The sequence below is a fragment of the Zeus faber genome (genome assembly GCF_960531495.2).
Source record: "Zeus faber genome assembly, chromosome: 2".
Taxonomy (NCBI): domain Eukaryota; kingdom Metazoa; phylum Chordata; class Actinopteri; order Zeiformes; family Zeidae; genus Zeus; species Zeus faber.
This window is the reverse complement of record NC_137189.1, coordinates 51,658,738-51,674,301: the sequence shown is the minus strand read 5'-3', so window position 1 is coordinate 51,674,301 and position 15,564 is coordinate 51,658,738. Positions and strand designations below refer to the sequence as shown.

Genomic DNA, 15,564 nt, shown 5'->3' with positions numbered 1-15,564 from the left:
ACTCCGACTGTCTCTAGTGTCTCCTACTGCCTTTAAGTGTCTCCTACTGCCTCTAAGTGTCTCTAGTGTCTCCTACTGCCTCTAAGTGACTCCGACTGTCTCTAGTGTCTCCTACTGCCTTTAAGTGTCTCCTACTGCCTCTAAGTGACTCCGACTGTCTCTAGTGTCTCCTACTGCCTTTAAGTGTCTCCTACTGCCTCAAAGTGTCTCTGCCTCCTCTGTGCAGCTCTGTCGCTGCTCTGACCGAGTGCATGAGGAACAAATCTCTGGCCAAGTTCTTCAGGGATCGTCAGGAGTGTCTGCAGCGCTGCCTCCCTCTGGGCTCCTACCTCCTGAAACCGGTGCAGAGGATCCTCAAGTACCATCTGCTGCTGCAGGTCAGACGCCGAAGAATGAAATGTATTAAAAGCTGTGTTGTTGGTCCGCTTGTTCACCTGATGATGTCATGGTGATGATGTCATGTGATGCAGGAGATAGCGAAGCACTTTGACCCAGAGGAGCCGGGCTACGACGTGGTGGAGGAAGCAATCTACACCATGACGGACGTGGCGTGGTACATCAACGACATGAAGAGGAGGCACGAGCACGCTGTCCGACTGCAGGTCCTCTACTCTACCTCTGCTCTGCCTCTACTCTACCACTACACTACCTCTACTCTACTACTACTCTACCTCTACTCTACTACTACTCTCCCTCTACTCTACTAGTACTCTACCTCTACTCTACAACTACTCTACCACTACACTACCTCTACTCTACCACTACACTACCTCTACTCTACCACTACACTACCTCTACTCTACCACTACACTACCACTACACTACCTCTACTCTACCACTACACTACCTCTACTCTACCACTACACTACCTCTACTCTACTACTACTCTCCCTCTACTCTACTAGTACTCTACCTCTACTCTACAACTACTCTTCCTCCAGTCTACTACATCTACTCTACTACTACTCTACCTTTATTCTACTACTACTACTAGTCTACCTCTACTCCACCTCTATTTTACCTCTACTGCTACTACTCCACCTCTACTGCTAATCTACTTTTACTGTACAACTACTCTACCTCTAATCTACTACTACTCTACCTTTATTCTAGGACTACTCTACCTTTATTATACTTATACTACTACTACTTGAACTTTATTCAACCTCTACTCTACTACTACTCTACCTTAATTATACCTCTACTACTACTCTACCCCTACTCTACCTTTATTCTACTACTCTTCCAATACTCTATCTCTACCACGACTACTCTGCCTTTATTCCACTACTACTCTCTCCTTAACAGCTGCTGACTTCCTCCATGTGCTGTGTACTGTGCAGGAGGTGCAGTCGCTGCTGCTGCACTGGAAGGGTCCTGACCTGACCACCTACGGGGAGCTGGTGCTGGAGGGAACCTTCAAGGTTCCTCGCGCCAGGACCGAGCGCACGCTCTTCCTGTTCGACCACATGCTGCTCATCACCAAGCGCCGCGGCGAGCACTACGTCTACAAGGCGCACATCTTGGTGAGACGCCGCGATGCCGTCCCCCGGGTTCCGGGTCCCGGGGCCCGGGGGACGGGGCTGTTCCGGTTATTACAGAATTCTCAATCACGGCTTGAGAAGATACCAAAGCTTTTGTCAAATGGAGGGATTCCACGCCCACGTTTCATGTTAACGCCATGAACGTAAATAGAATGTGAATGAGGTGAGTCTGCATCACCATGATGACATCACATCCTACTCTACTGAGCAGGATGGGGATACTCTGCTGCAGCTCAGAGGGGAACAGGAAGTTCACAGTGAGAAGGTCAACGCACGATTCTCAACAAATACATTCAAGTCTAAAGATGCGTAACAATGGTTTGATTATGTAATATTTCACCATTATGAGCTTGATCAACGAGAAAAACACAATGAAGTTGATGACAAATGGCGTCATCCAGTAAAATGTGGCGACGGGACAACTGCTTGGACTCAGCTTCCTCTTGACGCTGCTTGGACTCAGCTTCCTCCTGACGCTGCTTGGACTCAGCTTCCTCCTGACGCTGCTTGGACTCAGCTTCCTCTTGACGCTGCTTGGACTCAGCTTCCTCCTGACGCTGCTTGGACTCAGCTTCCTCCTGACGCTGCTTGGACTCAGCTTCCTCTTGACGCTGCTTGGACTCAGCTTCCTCTTGACGCTGCTTGGACTCAGCTTCCTCTTCACGCTGCTTGGACTCAGCTTCCTCTTGACGCTGCTTGGACTCAGCTTCCTCCTGACGCTGCTTGGACTCAGCTTCCTCCTGACGCTGCTTGGACTCAGCTTCCTCCTGACGCTGCTTGGACTCAGTTTCCTCCTGACGCTGCTTGGACTCAGCTTCCTCCTGACGCTGCTTGGACTCAGCTTCCTCTTCACGCTGCTTGGACTCAGCTTCCTCCTGACGCTGCTTGGACTCGTGCACTTTGTGCCGTGTTTGCTTTTGTCAATGAAAATCATTTTCCCGTTGGACTGATGGAGTCATTGAGGTTGGAGAGAAGGAAGCTGAGCTCTGCTTCATCAGCGTGATCACAGGGACCGTGTAGGAGACTGACGAGTTCAAGTACTTTGCTGTAACAATACTACTACTACTACTACCACTACTAATAATAATAATAATGTTTATAACGTTATTAATAAGAGTTTACATTAATAATGTATGTAATGGGGATGGTAGCTCAGGAGGTAGAGCTGGTGGTCTAGTCATCTAAAGGTTGCTGGTTGGATCCCAGGCTCCTCCTGCTAGCATGCTGTAGTGTCCTTGAGCAAGACACTTAACCCCTCATTGCTCCTGATGGCTGTGTCCGTCGGTCTTTGAACAATTGTAAGTCGCTTTGGATAAAAGCGTCTGATCAATGACTAAATGTAAATGTAAATGTAATAATGTTAATGGTGATAATAATAATAATATTATTATTAATAATAATAATAATAATAATAATAATAATAAATGTGTTTCAGTGCTCCACCCTCATGCTGATCGAGAGCGCTAAGGACTCGCTGTGTTTCAGCGTCACACACTACAAGCAACCCAAACAGCCGCACACCGTCCAGGTGAGTATACACAACACCTCCATGGACATGGGGTCTGACTCCGCCCGAGCTCATCATGGAGGACAAAACAATGAGATGACGGTTCATGTGTTGAACCACTGCAGCTGGAAAGTTAAACAAAAGGACTCGAAGACGAAGCAGCTTTTAGCGTTTCTGGCTTTAATTTTCATTCTATCAAAGATGTCAAATCAACGTCCCCTGAGCAGTGATCTGCGCTGACGGTGGCCTTCAGCTGGGGGCCACCGCCAGTGATCTGCGCTGACGGTGGCCTTCAGCTGGGGGCCGCTCTGCTGCTTTAAAAAGGAACTGCACACCTGTGGTATGGAGGTGAACATCTGGAAGCGCAGGGTGGGTTCTTCTTCTGCTCCTCAGACAAGAAGCAGAAGAAGAAACCTGCCTCAACCTGCCTCTGGCTGGTCCTGGTCCAGGTCCTGGTCCTGGTCCAGGTCCTAGTCCAGGTCCTGGTCCTGGCCCTGGTCCAGATGAACTCTTTGTGTTCCTCTCAGGCCAGAACGGTGGAGGAGAAGAAGCTCTGGGCTCACCACATCAAACGGATCATTCTGGAAAACCACAAGGCCATCATCCCCCAGAAGGTCAACCAAGGATAATATGACTAATGCTCATAAGAACACTACTACTACCACTACTACTAATACTACTACTACTCATATTTAAATATACTTCTGTCTATTTCAGGCAAAGGAAGCCATCTTGAAAATGGACTCCATATGTGAGTATCTGTCATCTTGGTCTTTATTCAAACAAAGCGTCTTTGTGTCAGAGTTGAACTTCCTGAACTGAAGGTGAATTGAAGAGACCAGGTGAGCAGAGCTTACCTGGTCTCTGAGGAGGAGCTGCTGCTAACAAGGAGTTAACAGCTCGTATGACTCGTCTATAGCCAGTGCGTCTAGTTGAATTACTAGTACGACTAGTTGAATTGCTAGTATGACTAGTGTGACTAGTTGAATTACTAGTATGACTAGTTTAATTACTAGTATGACTCGTCTTTAGCCAGTACGTCAAGTTTAATTACTAGTATGACTAGTTTAATTACTAGTATGACTAGTATGACTAGTTTAATTAGTAGTATGACTAGTATGACTAGTTTAATTACTAGTATGACTAGTTTAATTACTAGTATGACTAGTTTAATTACTAGTAAGACTCGTCTATAGCCAGTACGTCTAGTTGAATTACGAGTATGACTAGTTGAATTACTAGTATGACTAGTTGAATTACTAGTATGACTAGTTGAATTAATAGTATGACTAGTTTATTTACTAGTATGACTAGTTTAATTTCTAGTATGACTACTTTAATTTATAGTATGACTACTTTAATTACTAGTATGACTAGTTTAATTACTAGTAAGACTCGTCTATAGCCAGTATGTCTAGTTGAATTACTAGTATGACTAGTTTAATTTGTAGTATGACTCGTCTATAGCCAGTACGTCTAGTTGAATTACTAGTATGACTAGTTGAATTACTAGTATGACAAGTTGAATTACTAGAATGACTAGTTTAATTACTAGTATGACTAGTTGAATAACTAGTGTGACTAGTTGAATTACTAGTATGACTAGTTTAATTACTAGTATGACTAGTTGAATTTCTAGTATGACTAGTTGAATTACTAGTATGACTAGTTGAATTACTAGTATTACTAATATTACTAGTTTAATTGCTAGTATGACTAGTTTAATTTCTAGTATGACTCGTCTATAGCCAGTACGTCTAGTTGAATTACTAGAATGACTAGCTTAATTACTAGTATGACTAGTTGAATAACTAGTGTGACTAGTTGAATTACTAGTATGACTAGTTTAATTACTAGTATTACTAGTTTAATTGCTAGTATGACTAGTTTAATTACTAGTATGACTAGTCTTTAGCCAGTACGTCTAGTTATAATCCAAACCTACAAGTTATAAAAAAGACGCACTAGTTATAAACTAGAGTAATAGATTATACGTTTAGTTTATAACACGTATGTTTAGTTTATAACTAGTACGTCTAGTTAAAGAAGTAGTAAACTATTCTCCATAATAAATGTTCCCCTCCATCAGTTTCTGTTATGAATGTTACAGCAACGTTCACTGTGACGCTGAATGGGACGCTGGCTTCTCATCCTTCATTGTAGTTTCAATGTAGCACCACCAGATAGTGCCGCTAGCTAGCCTTAGCTTTAGCATGTTGGCGGAGTGACGCGAGGTTGCCCAACGGTCAGTATTCATCTTCCAGATCCTTCCAAGTACCGTCAGAGTCCGGACCGGATGAAGAAAGCGGTGTCCTGCCAGGCCGAGGACTTCCCCAGGGAGGGGCGTCAGGGGCGTCGCCAGTCAGGTGAGCACCACCTACCTGACATCAGGTGAGCTGTGTTTGTACCGAGTCATGGTTCTGATGAATACTTCACTTTACCACTCAATATCTTCAGTGAGAAGGTTGTTGCAGCTCCCCAAATTACATTTGACAAATATTGGGCCTCAAATCCTTAAATGTTAGAAAGCGGGGTTCCTTGTGGCGTCACTGAGATGCTGGGATGCTCTAGCTGCTGTGAAGCTGCTGAGAGGCGGTCGCTGCCTGCGCTGCTTCCAGAGCTTCCTCAGAACAACACTTTCCTTCATTGCTGTGAAATGAGGCTTCCTCTTCTTCCTCCTGCAGAACCAACAAAGCAAACCCTCAAGAGCAGCAAAGGTGAGGAACGGCCCTTTCTCCACCTTCTCAAAACATAGAAAATGTCCCCGTGACTCTAACTACAAGGGGTTACCGCGGCAACCAAATAGTCATCTCTGATCATTGAGTGGGGTCACACCCGGCAGCTTTAGCGTCGGTGTGATCCAGTAAAACATCCTGTCTCCAAACTGATCTGTGTCTGGTGTCTGGTTTGCAGGTGCCACGCCCGTCCTCCAGGTAAGACTCTGTGGAGGCATGTGAACCCGTTCTCCGGTCTCGGTTTCATAAAACGGTTATGAATATAAAACGGTGAGAGATCCATTAAAGGTGGCGCTGCGTCAGAAATACAGGAAGTGAGGTTCTGCTCTGCCGCAGCACGCAGGCGGCGTGCCGGGGGAAGCGCGCCCCCTGCAGGCCGCCTCCAGCAGCAGCACCCCGGGGAAGTGGGAAGAGGAGGAAGAGGAGGAGGATCCGGGCGAGCTGCCTCACTCCCAGCATGCACTGGGGCTCCCGGGACAGGACCCGGACGACATGGTGCTGGAGGACGACCAGGTGGCGGACTTCGCCAGCTCCATGCTGGCGGCCATTTCCTGCTGGCACTCCAGGGCCCGGGCTCTGCTGTCCATGGGAGACCCCGCGGTGAGGCCCGGACCTCCACCGCACCGCCCGCTGGCTCCAACCTCCGACCGCCGCCTCGTAACATTCTACAGTCAGGGATAACCTCGCGGCAGAGCTAACCGGCGACACCTGGTGTTATGAGGAGGACGTGACATGTGGATGCGTGAGGTGGCTCTGGCATCTAACTCCGAGCTTCTCTGCGTGTCTGAGGCTCGGACGACATCCTTCATGTGGAATGAAAGTGTTGTGTGGAGTACCGCTCACTTCCTCCTACAAACACCTTTTCTTTTAGGAATAAGATCGTTAAATGTGACCGTGAAGTCAGATAAGATGGAAGCCAGAGGAACCTGAGCTTGTAAATAATGCTTCTGTGCATCACATCATCTCATTCAGTCTCAACCAAACTAATGTGTTGGAGCTGTGTCTGCTAACCCTCCACTCCTTTCACCGCGTTTGAAAAACCTTTAACACTTTGTGTTGTGTGTTGTACCTGAAGGATGAGGAGGGCCGTGGTGTAGCCGAGGAGGAGGCTGACAACCTGCAGGTCAGTACCTCAGCAGGTTAACATGCGTCTGTGTTTGAGTTTAATGGGACGCTCCGTCAGCCGCCCTCTGTGCTGACGTGGAGTTGAGCTTCTCGTTTCAAGGGGAGAAGAGTCTGTGTCCCGTAAAGAGGGGACTGTCCCTTTAAGACTCACTACATGGTGCTGCTCAGCCCTGACTTGGTGCTGTGACTTCCCTTCACAGTTTCCTGTTGGGGACCCACATCAGGACCAGACACCGGAGCCTAAGGCCAAAGAGACCCCCGAACCGGAACCTCCGGCAGTTCCAGCCCCCGGGACCCCCACGCAGGCCCGTGGGCCACAAGAGCCACCGCCCACAGCGGCCCCGGAGGAACCAGAGGAACCGGAGGAGCCGCCAGAGGAGCCACCGGAGGAGCCGCCGGAGGAGCCGTTGGCGGCAACTCCGGATTCTGATTCAAAGGCCCTGAGCAGCGAGGATTCTTCTGAAGAGGAGGAGGAGGAGGAGAAGGAGGCGGCGGCGGGGAAGGAGCACCAGACCAGCAGCATCCTTCCTCCGTCCGTCCTTGACCAAACCGACACCATCGCGCAGCATTTCATCCACCCTGCACGGCGAGGAAGCCTGGTGTCGGACGACGCCCGCTCCCTGGGCTGTCCGTCACCGCGGCTCCACAGCCGGACGGGAAGCGGCCGCGGCCTTGTCGCCGATTCCAAGGAGCGGCCGCTCGGGCTGAACGGCTCCTTTTCTGAATCCGGGGAGAAGTTTGGGACGACTGGTCAGAGCGCGCTGTCACCTCGGGAAGACGGTGTGTTCGACAGCGACAGAGGCAGCAGGCGGAGGAGAGACTCCACCCTCTCCAGGCAGGACCAGCTGCTGATTGGAAAGATCAAGAGTTACTATGAGATGGCAGAGAGCCAGGACGCCACCTTCAGCCTCCGCCGCAGGGAGAGTCTGACCTACATCCCCGCCGGGCTGGTCCGGAGCTCCGTCAGCCACTTTGACGGCGTCCCCCAGCCGGAGTCTGCGGAGGAAACAGCCTTTCCTGCATGTTCCTCTGCTCCGGACGCATCCGTGACAGAACCGCATTCCGCCGGAGAGACTCTGGGTCATGTGATTACCAATCGAAAGAGGGCTGACTCGGCGGTCGACGTGGGAGGAGGCCTGGACCGCGCCAACTTGAAGGCCCTGACCCATCGACCGCAGGAGAGGCCTGTTGAGGACGAGGAGTTCAGATCTTCATCCGAAATGATCAAGATTTGGCAAGCGATGGAGCAGAACCTGGGCGGAGCTCCCGTCGAAGGCGGGGGTTGCCCGAAACCCGTCCGGGACCAGCGACGCCCCAGAGCGGCCCCCCTCGCTCCCATGCCCGCTGAGAACCCCGACCGAGAGGGCGGTGCTGCCGACCTCAATGACATCTCGGAGGAGACATCGAATCCGTCTGCGGCCAAGCCCCCGGCGTGGGGGGCGAGCCGTGTGGGGAGTTTGAAGGAGACGTTGAAGCTCTGGGGCGGCGAGGCGTCCCTCCAGGGGGCGCGAGCTCCCAGGGCGGTCCGACTCAGAGCCCAGGCAGAAGGGAATCCCGCCGCCGACGATCCGGACGATCCGGACGGCTCCCGGAGCAAAGTCCTCCATCTGGCCCGTCGGTACAGCCAGCGCCTCAAAAGCAGCGGAGCGACGGTCCGGCAGAGCAGCCGGGACGCTCTGTTTGAGAAGGGAGACCTGGCCTGCGTGCCAGAGGAGAAGGAGAGCACAGGTACCACCACGCTCACCTCTGTCTGCTCAACGGTGGAACCAGCTTCCACGTTGCTATATATATATATATATATATACACATATATATATATATAAAATATTTATACAGATACTCCTCACGTAACCACCAAGTTATTTATTTATATATATATATATATATATATATATATATATATATATATATATATATATATATATATATATTTATATCATATCATGCATATATTTATATAATATATCATATCATATTTATATCATAAATATCATATTTATATCATACATCATATTTATATCATATATCATACATATCATATTTATGTCATATCATTCTAACCCAAAACAATATGGCTGCAGAGCGTTTTCTTTTGATTCCACACTTTACATTTTCTTATTTCCTGTTTTGCAGGTAAACCCACCTTGACTCTTCCGCTGACCTCGTCCACTCAGCCGGGCCCCGTGGAGCCGTCGGGGCCTCTGAGCCCGGTCCGCACCTCCGGTTCTGTGGGCAGCCCCCGTGTTCTGTCCCCGACCCGCGCCCCGTCCAGGAGCCCCCTCAGTCCTCCCTCCGCTGAGGACTTTGCGTGGCCGGACGTGCGCGGGCTTTGCTCCAAGTGGGTCTCCTCGGAGAGCGGGCGGGGCGGGGCCGCTCCGGCCGGGCGGGGCCGGCCGGACGACGGGCCCAAGAGACGCTCCAGCTGCTCCTCCACCCTGCCGCCCCCGGGCTCTTCTGAGGCCCAGTCGCCCGGGCTCGACCCGGACAGGGGCTCCGGCCCGGAGGGGAACCCGGCCCGGCTCCACAGAACCAGATCTCTGGACCACAGGCTGAGCCGGCTGAGCAGGCTCCGCCTCCACCAGCTGCAGGGACTTCCAGACCGGCAAAGCTACTACATCTCAGCGACGGCTCCTCTGCCCGGCGACCAGAGCCGCAAAATCGTCGTCGTAGAGAAGCTTCCGGAACCGGAGGCGGAGCCGGCAGAACTGGCCGGGGAGGACGAGGAGGAAGAGGAGGACGAGAGCTTCGTCCAGATCCGCTCGCCGACCAGCAGAGAGAAGATCTCCATCATGGCCGTCATCGACCGCTGCCGGGCCTATCAGGAGTCTGACGAGTACAAGCAGAGGGAGCGCGCCGGGACCGGGGAGCCCGAAGCCCAGGAAGCCAGCTCCACCTCCGGGCAGAAGGCCGACGGCGGCCGGCAGAGCAACGTGAGGAACCTGAGAGCGAAGTTCCAGAACTTGAGGTGAACTGTGAGGACTGGGCCCAGGGGGCGTGGCTTGGAAGTTTCGCCTCCGCCGCCATTTTGTTGAATCCGTTCTGTCAAATGAGTTGACGTCATTTCTCTTCCTGGTGATTGTACCAGCTTCAAGAAACATATTTTATTTTCTGTAGAAGAACTTTGGTTCCGTGTGATTTGGGTGGAGGCGTCTCCATCCGACGTTAAAGAACTTTGCGTGTTGTCGTCGCGTTACTTTAGAAACGTTTTTTATTTTAGACATTCATCAGAACAAACCACTCGGCCGCCGGTGTCCTGCTCGGAGGCACTAAAGCAGAGCGCTGCAGCCGTCATGTGACCACTTTACAGCACGACCACGCCCTAACACCCACCTCCTGCTGACCCACTGTATTTATTAAGAATGTAAATATAAAAGTCTTTCTATAACAAAGTTATTTATGTTGTTTGTGTTGCACAGAACGTTCGTCCACATTAAAACCAACAGCTGCTCACTGTGTGTGTGCGTTACTGTGCTACAGCCCCACCCACGCCAGCTTTTTGGGTCCCGTGGCGATCCTGGTTGTGGAAAGTCCGACTCAGCAGTTACTGATGTTTTGACCCATATTTTGTTAAAGTGAAACATTTTCAAATATATTTGAAAATGTTTGATTTTATTAAAGTTTCTAAATCTGAGAACATTTAACTTATAAACATAAAAACACACAAAGAACTTTTGAATAGATAAAACATAACATGTCATCAAATCATTGATGTCAAATAAATCCTAAAGGGTGAAATTATTCTTTATTGATTTATTTCCAAGTTCTAGTGAACGCATCGTCACTTCTGAAATTAGTTCATTTTCCGAGTTTCCATCAACACAGCACGGCTGCTTGGAGCATCGTGTCAAACAAACACGGATTTAAAATGATTTCAAATGATTTAAAATGATTTAAAATGATTTAAAAGGCGTCGTCGGTGACGTCAAAGTGGTGGAGAACCGATACGTACAGGATCCATGATCAGTGTTTCTTTGATTATTATACTTCAAAATGGCGACACATTGGCTGCATGACGAGCGTCGTGGTGAAAGGAGAACGATGACGTCAAAGGTTCTAAAGTGTCGTCACCTGGATTAAGCGTTAAGAGACGTCAGACGCCGACGACGTCACACGGCGTCACTCTCCTCAACTTGTTCAGAAGCATTTTGTTTTGAGGGGAGTAGCACCCTCACCCAGCCTCCACCCCAGCACCACCTGTAGACGAGGAGCGAGATGAGAAGCTCGGACGGAGAACCCGGCCGTCTTCTGGTCGCTGTTTGTGGTGGAGTTGAGATTGTCCTGGTTGACGAGGCAACCAGAGGGGCAACTGGGCAACTGTTATCGTGGAGTCCTGGAGCGTGAGCAGCTGGTGGTGCTTCCTGGAGCGTGAGCAGCTGGTGGTGCTTCCTGGAGCGTGAGCAGCTGGTGGTGCTTCTGGGTTTGTGTGAAACTCGTGATAATAACGGTTTTGACGACGGCAGAAACGTACTGAACGGTTTATTACAAAGAAATGATGGAGATCAACATCCACAGCAGGGTGCAGTCACATTGAGTGAGGTTCCCTCCGCGGGTGGGGTTGGGTGTTGCATGCAGTGAGCTGGATGTCCAAACATTCTCAATGGCAGAACGACTCCACACATCATGGCACCGTCGCTGAAATTCAATAAATAAGATTTGGAATCGAAAGGGGATCGAACCACATCCACCCGCTCCAAGTGTTGAGATAGAAGGTGCACATTGGTGAAGGAGGCTCCACCCGCCAGCGTCATGATAAACTTGCACTTTGACTCAATACTTTTCAAATCACTTCTTTGTCCATTGTTACCATCACCACACGCTACCACACACACATACACACACGCTACCACACACACACACACATACACACTAATACACACACGCTACCACACACACACACACAGACACGCTACCACACACACACACACACACTACCACACACACACGCTACCACACACACACACACACACACACACACACGCTACCACACACACACACACACACACACACGCTACCACACACACGCTACCACACACACGCACACACGCTACCACACACACACACACACACTACCACACACACACGCTACCACACACACACACACACACACACGCTACCACACACACACACGCTACCACACACAAACGCTACCACACACACACACACACACGCTACCACACACACACACACACACACACGCTACCACACACACACACGCTACCACACACACGCTACCACACACGCTACCACACACACACAACCACACACACACACACACACACACACACGCTACCACACACACACGCTACCACACACACACGCTACCACACACACACACACGCTACCACACACACGCTACCACACACACACACACGCTACCACACACACGCTACCACACACACACGCTACCACACACACGCTACCACACACACACACACACTCTACCACACACACGCTACCACACACACACACGCTACCACACACACACGCTACCACACACACACACACACTCTACCACACACACGCTACCACACACACACACACGCTACCACACACACACACATAACACACACTGTGTGTAATGTGTGTTATCACGTCATGTAATAAGTCACTTCATGTGTTAAGTCACATCATGTAATAAGTCCCGTCATGTAATAAGTCACGCCATGTAATAAGTCACGTCATGTAATAAGTCACGCCATGTAATAAGTCACATCATGTAATAAGTCACGTCATGTAATAAGTCACGTCATGTAATAAGTCACGTCATGTAATAAGTCACATCATGTGTTAAGTCACATCATGTAATAAGTCACATCATGTGTTAAGTCACATCATGTAATAAATCACGTCATGTAATAAGTCACGTCATGTAATAAGTCACGTCATGTAATAAGTCACGTCAGGTAATAAGTCACGTCAGGTAATAAGTCACATTTTGTAATAAGTCACATCATGTAATAAGTCACATCATGTGTTAAGTCACATCATGTAATAAGTCACATCATGTGTTAAGTCACATCATGTAATAAATCACGTCATGTAATAAGTCACGTCATGTAATAAGTCACATCATGTAATAAGTCACGTCATGTAATAAGTCACATCATGTGTTAAGTCACATCATGTAATAAATCACGTCATGTAATAAGTCACGTCATGTAATAAGTCACGTCATGTAATAAGTCACGTCAGGTAATAAGTCACGTCAGGTAATAAGTCACATTTTGTAATAAGTCACATCATGTAATAAGTCACATCATGTAATAAGTCACGTCATGTAATAAGTCACGTCAGGTAATAAGTCACGTCAGGTAATAAGTCACATTTTGTAATAAGTCACATTTTGTAATAAGTCACATTTTGTAATAAGTCACATCATGTAATAAGTCACAGTATGTGTTAAGTCACATCATGTAATTAGCCGCGTCGGGTAATAAGTCACATTTTGTAATAAGTCACGTCATGTCATAAGTCACATCATGTAATAAGTCACGTCATGTAACAAGTCACGTCATGTAATAAGTCACATCATGTAATAAGTCACGTCATGTAATAAGTCACGTCAGGTAATAAGTCACATTTTGTAATAAGTCACATCATGTAATAAGTCACATCATGTGTTAAGTCACATCATGTAATAAGTCACGTCATGTAATAAGTCACATTATGTGTTAAGTCACATCATGTAATAAGTCACATGTGTTAAGTCACATCATGTAATAAGTCGCGTCGGGTAATAAGTCACATCATGTAATAAGTCACGTCATGTCATAAGTCACGTCATGTCATAAGTCACATCATGTAATAAGTCACATCATGTAATAAGTCACGTCATGTAATAAGTCACGCCATGTAATAAGTCACGTCATGTAATAAGTCACGCCATGTAATAAGTCACATCATGTAATAAGTCACGTCATGTAATAAGTCACGTCATGTAATAAGTCACGTCATGTAATAAGTCACATCATGTGTTAAGTCACATCATGTAATAAGTCACATCATGTGTTAAGTCACATCATGTAATAAATCACGTCATGTAATAAGTCACGTCATGTAATAAGTCACGTCATGTAATAAGTCACGTCAGGTAATAAGTCACGTCAGGTAATAAGTCACATTTTGTAATAAGTCACATCATGTAATAAGTCACATCATGTGTTAAGTCACATCATGTAATAAGTCACATCATGTGTTAAGTCACATCATGTAATAAATCACGTCATGTAATAAGTCACGTCATGTAATAAGTCACATCATGTAATAAGTCACGTCATGTAATAAGTCACATCATGTGTTAAGTCACATCATGTAATAAATCACGTCATGTAATAAGTCACGTCATGTAATAAGTCACGTCATGTAATAAGTCACGTCAGGTAATAAGTCACGTCAGGTAATAAGTCACATTTTGTAATAAGTCACATCATGTAATAAGTCACATCATGTAATAAGTCACGTCATGTAATAAGTCACGTCAGGTAATAAGTCACGTCAGGTAATAAGTCACATTTTGTAATAAGTCACATTTTGTAATAAGTCACATTTTGTAATAAGTCACATCATGTAATAAGTCACAGTATGTGTTAAGTCACATCATGTAATTAGCCGCGTCGGGTAATAAGTCACATTTTGTAATAAGTCACGTCATGTCATAAGTCACATCATGTAATAAGTCACGTCATGTAACAAGTCACGTCATGTAATAAGTCACATCATGTAATAAGTCACGTCATGTAATAAGTCACGTCAGGTAATAAGTCACATTTTGTAATAAGTCACATCATGTAATAAGTCACATCATGTGTTAAGTCACATCATGTAATAAGTCACGTCATGTAATAAGTCACATTATGTGTTAAGTCACATCATGTAATAAGTCACATGTGTTAAGTCACATCATGTAATAAGTCGCGTCGGGTAATAAGTCACATCATGTAATAAGTCACGTCATGTCATAAGTCACGTCATGTCATAAGTCACATCATGTAATAAGTCACATCATGTAATAAGTCACGTCATGTAATAAGTCACGTCAGGTAATAAGTCACATTTTGTAATAAGTCACATCATGTAATTAGTTGCGTCGGGTAATAAGTCACGTCATGTAATAAGTCACGTCATGTCATAAGTCACATCATGTAATAAGTCACATCATGTAATAAGTCACGTCATGTAACAAGTCACGTCATGTAATAAGTCACGTCAGGTAATAAGTCACATTTTGTAATAAGTCACGTCAGGTAATAAGTCACGTCAGGTAATAAGTCACGTTATGTAATAAGTCACGTCATGTTATAAGTCACGTCAGGTAATAAGTCACATTTTGTAATAAGTCACGTCATGTAATAAGTCACGTCATGTAATAAGTCACGTCATGTCATAAGTCACATCATGTAATAAGTCACGTCATGTAATAAGTCACGTCATGTGTTAAGTCACATCATGTAATAAGTCACATCATGTAATAAGTCACGTCATGTAATAAGTCACATTATGTGTTAGGTCACATCATGTAATAAGTCGCGTCGGGTAATGAGTCACGTCATGTAATAAGTCACATCATTTAATAAGTCACGTCATGTAATAAGTCACATCATGTGTTAAGTCACATCATGTAATAAGTCACGTCATGTAATAAGTCACGTCAGGT

The 15,564-nt window shown here is 46.9% G+C and overlaps 1 protein-coding gene across 2 annotated transcripts in view; it reads left to right on the top strand.

Annotated features, from left to right (window-relative positions):
- LOC307227254 (pleckstrin homology domain-containing family G member 3-like) overlaps window positions 1–10,336 on the top strand; it is a 49,678-nt gene extending 39,342 nt beyond the window's left edge. Inside the window, exons 8-20 of one of the 2 annotated variants that reach the window (XM_079996521.1) lie at window positions 227–377; window positions 471–602; window positions 1,344–1,526; window positions 2,980–3,072; window positions 3,579–3,665; window positions 3,769–3,802; window positions 5,316–5,417; window positions 5,736–5,768; window positions 5,965–5,984; window positions 6,123–6,386; window positions 6,862–6,909; window positions 7,112–8,639; window positions 9,045–10,336. In XM_079996521.1, coding sequence (XP_079852647.1) covers window positions 227–377; window positions 471–602; window positions 1,344–1,526; window positions 2,980–3,072; window positions 3,579–3,665; window positions 3,769–3,802; window positions 5,316–5,417; window positions 5,736–5,768; window positions 5,965–5,984; window positions 6,123–6,386; window positions 6,862–6,909; window positions 7,112–8,639; window positions 9,045–9,880 — 3,511 coding nt within the window. In that variant the 3' untranslated portion in view covers window positions 9,881–10,336. The remainder of the gene's footprint in view (window positions 1–226; window positions 378–470; window positions 603–1,343; window positions 1,527–2,979; window positions 3,073–3,578; window positions 3,666–3,768; window positions 3,803–5,315; window positions 5,418–5,735; window positions 5,769–5,964; window positions 5,985–6,122; window positions 6,387–6,861; window positions 6,910–7,111; window positions 8,640–9,044) is intronic. The other variant, XM_079996522.1, reaches the window with a different exon arrangement.
- The last annotated feature ends 5,228 nt before the right edge of the window (window positions 10,337–15,564 follow it).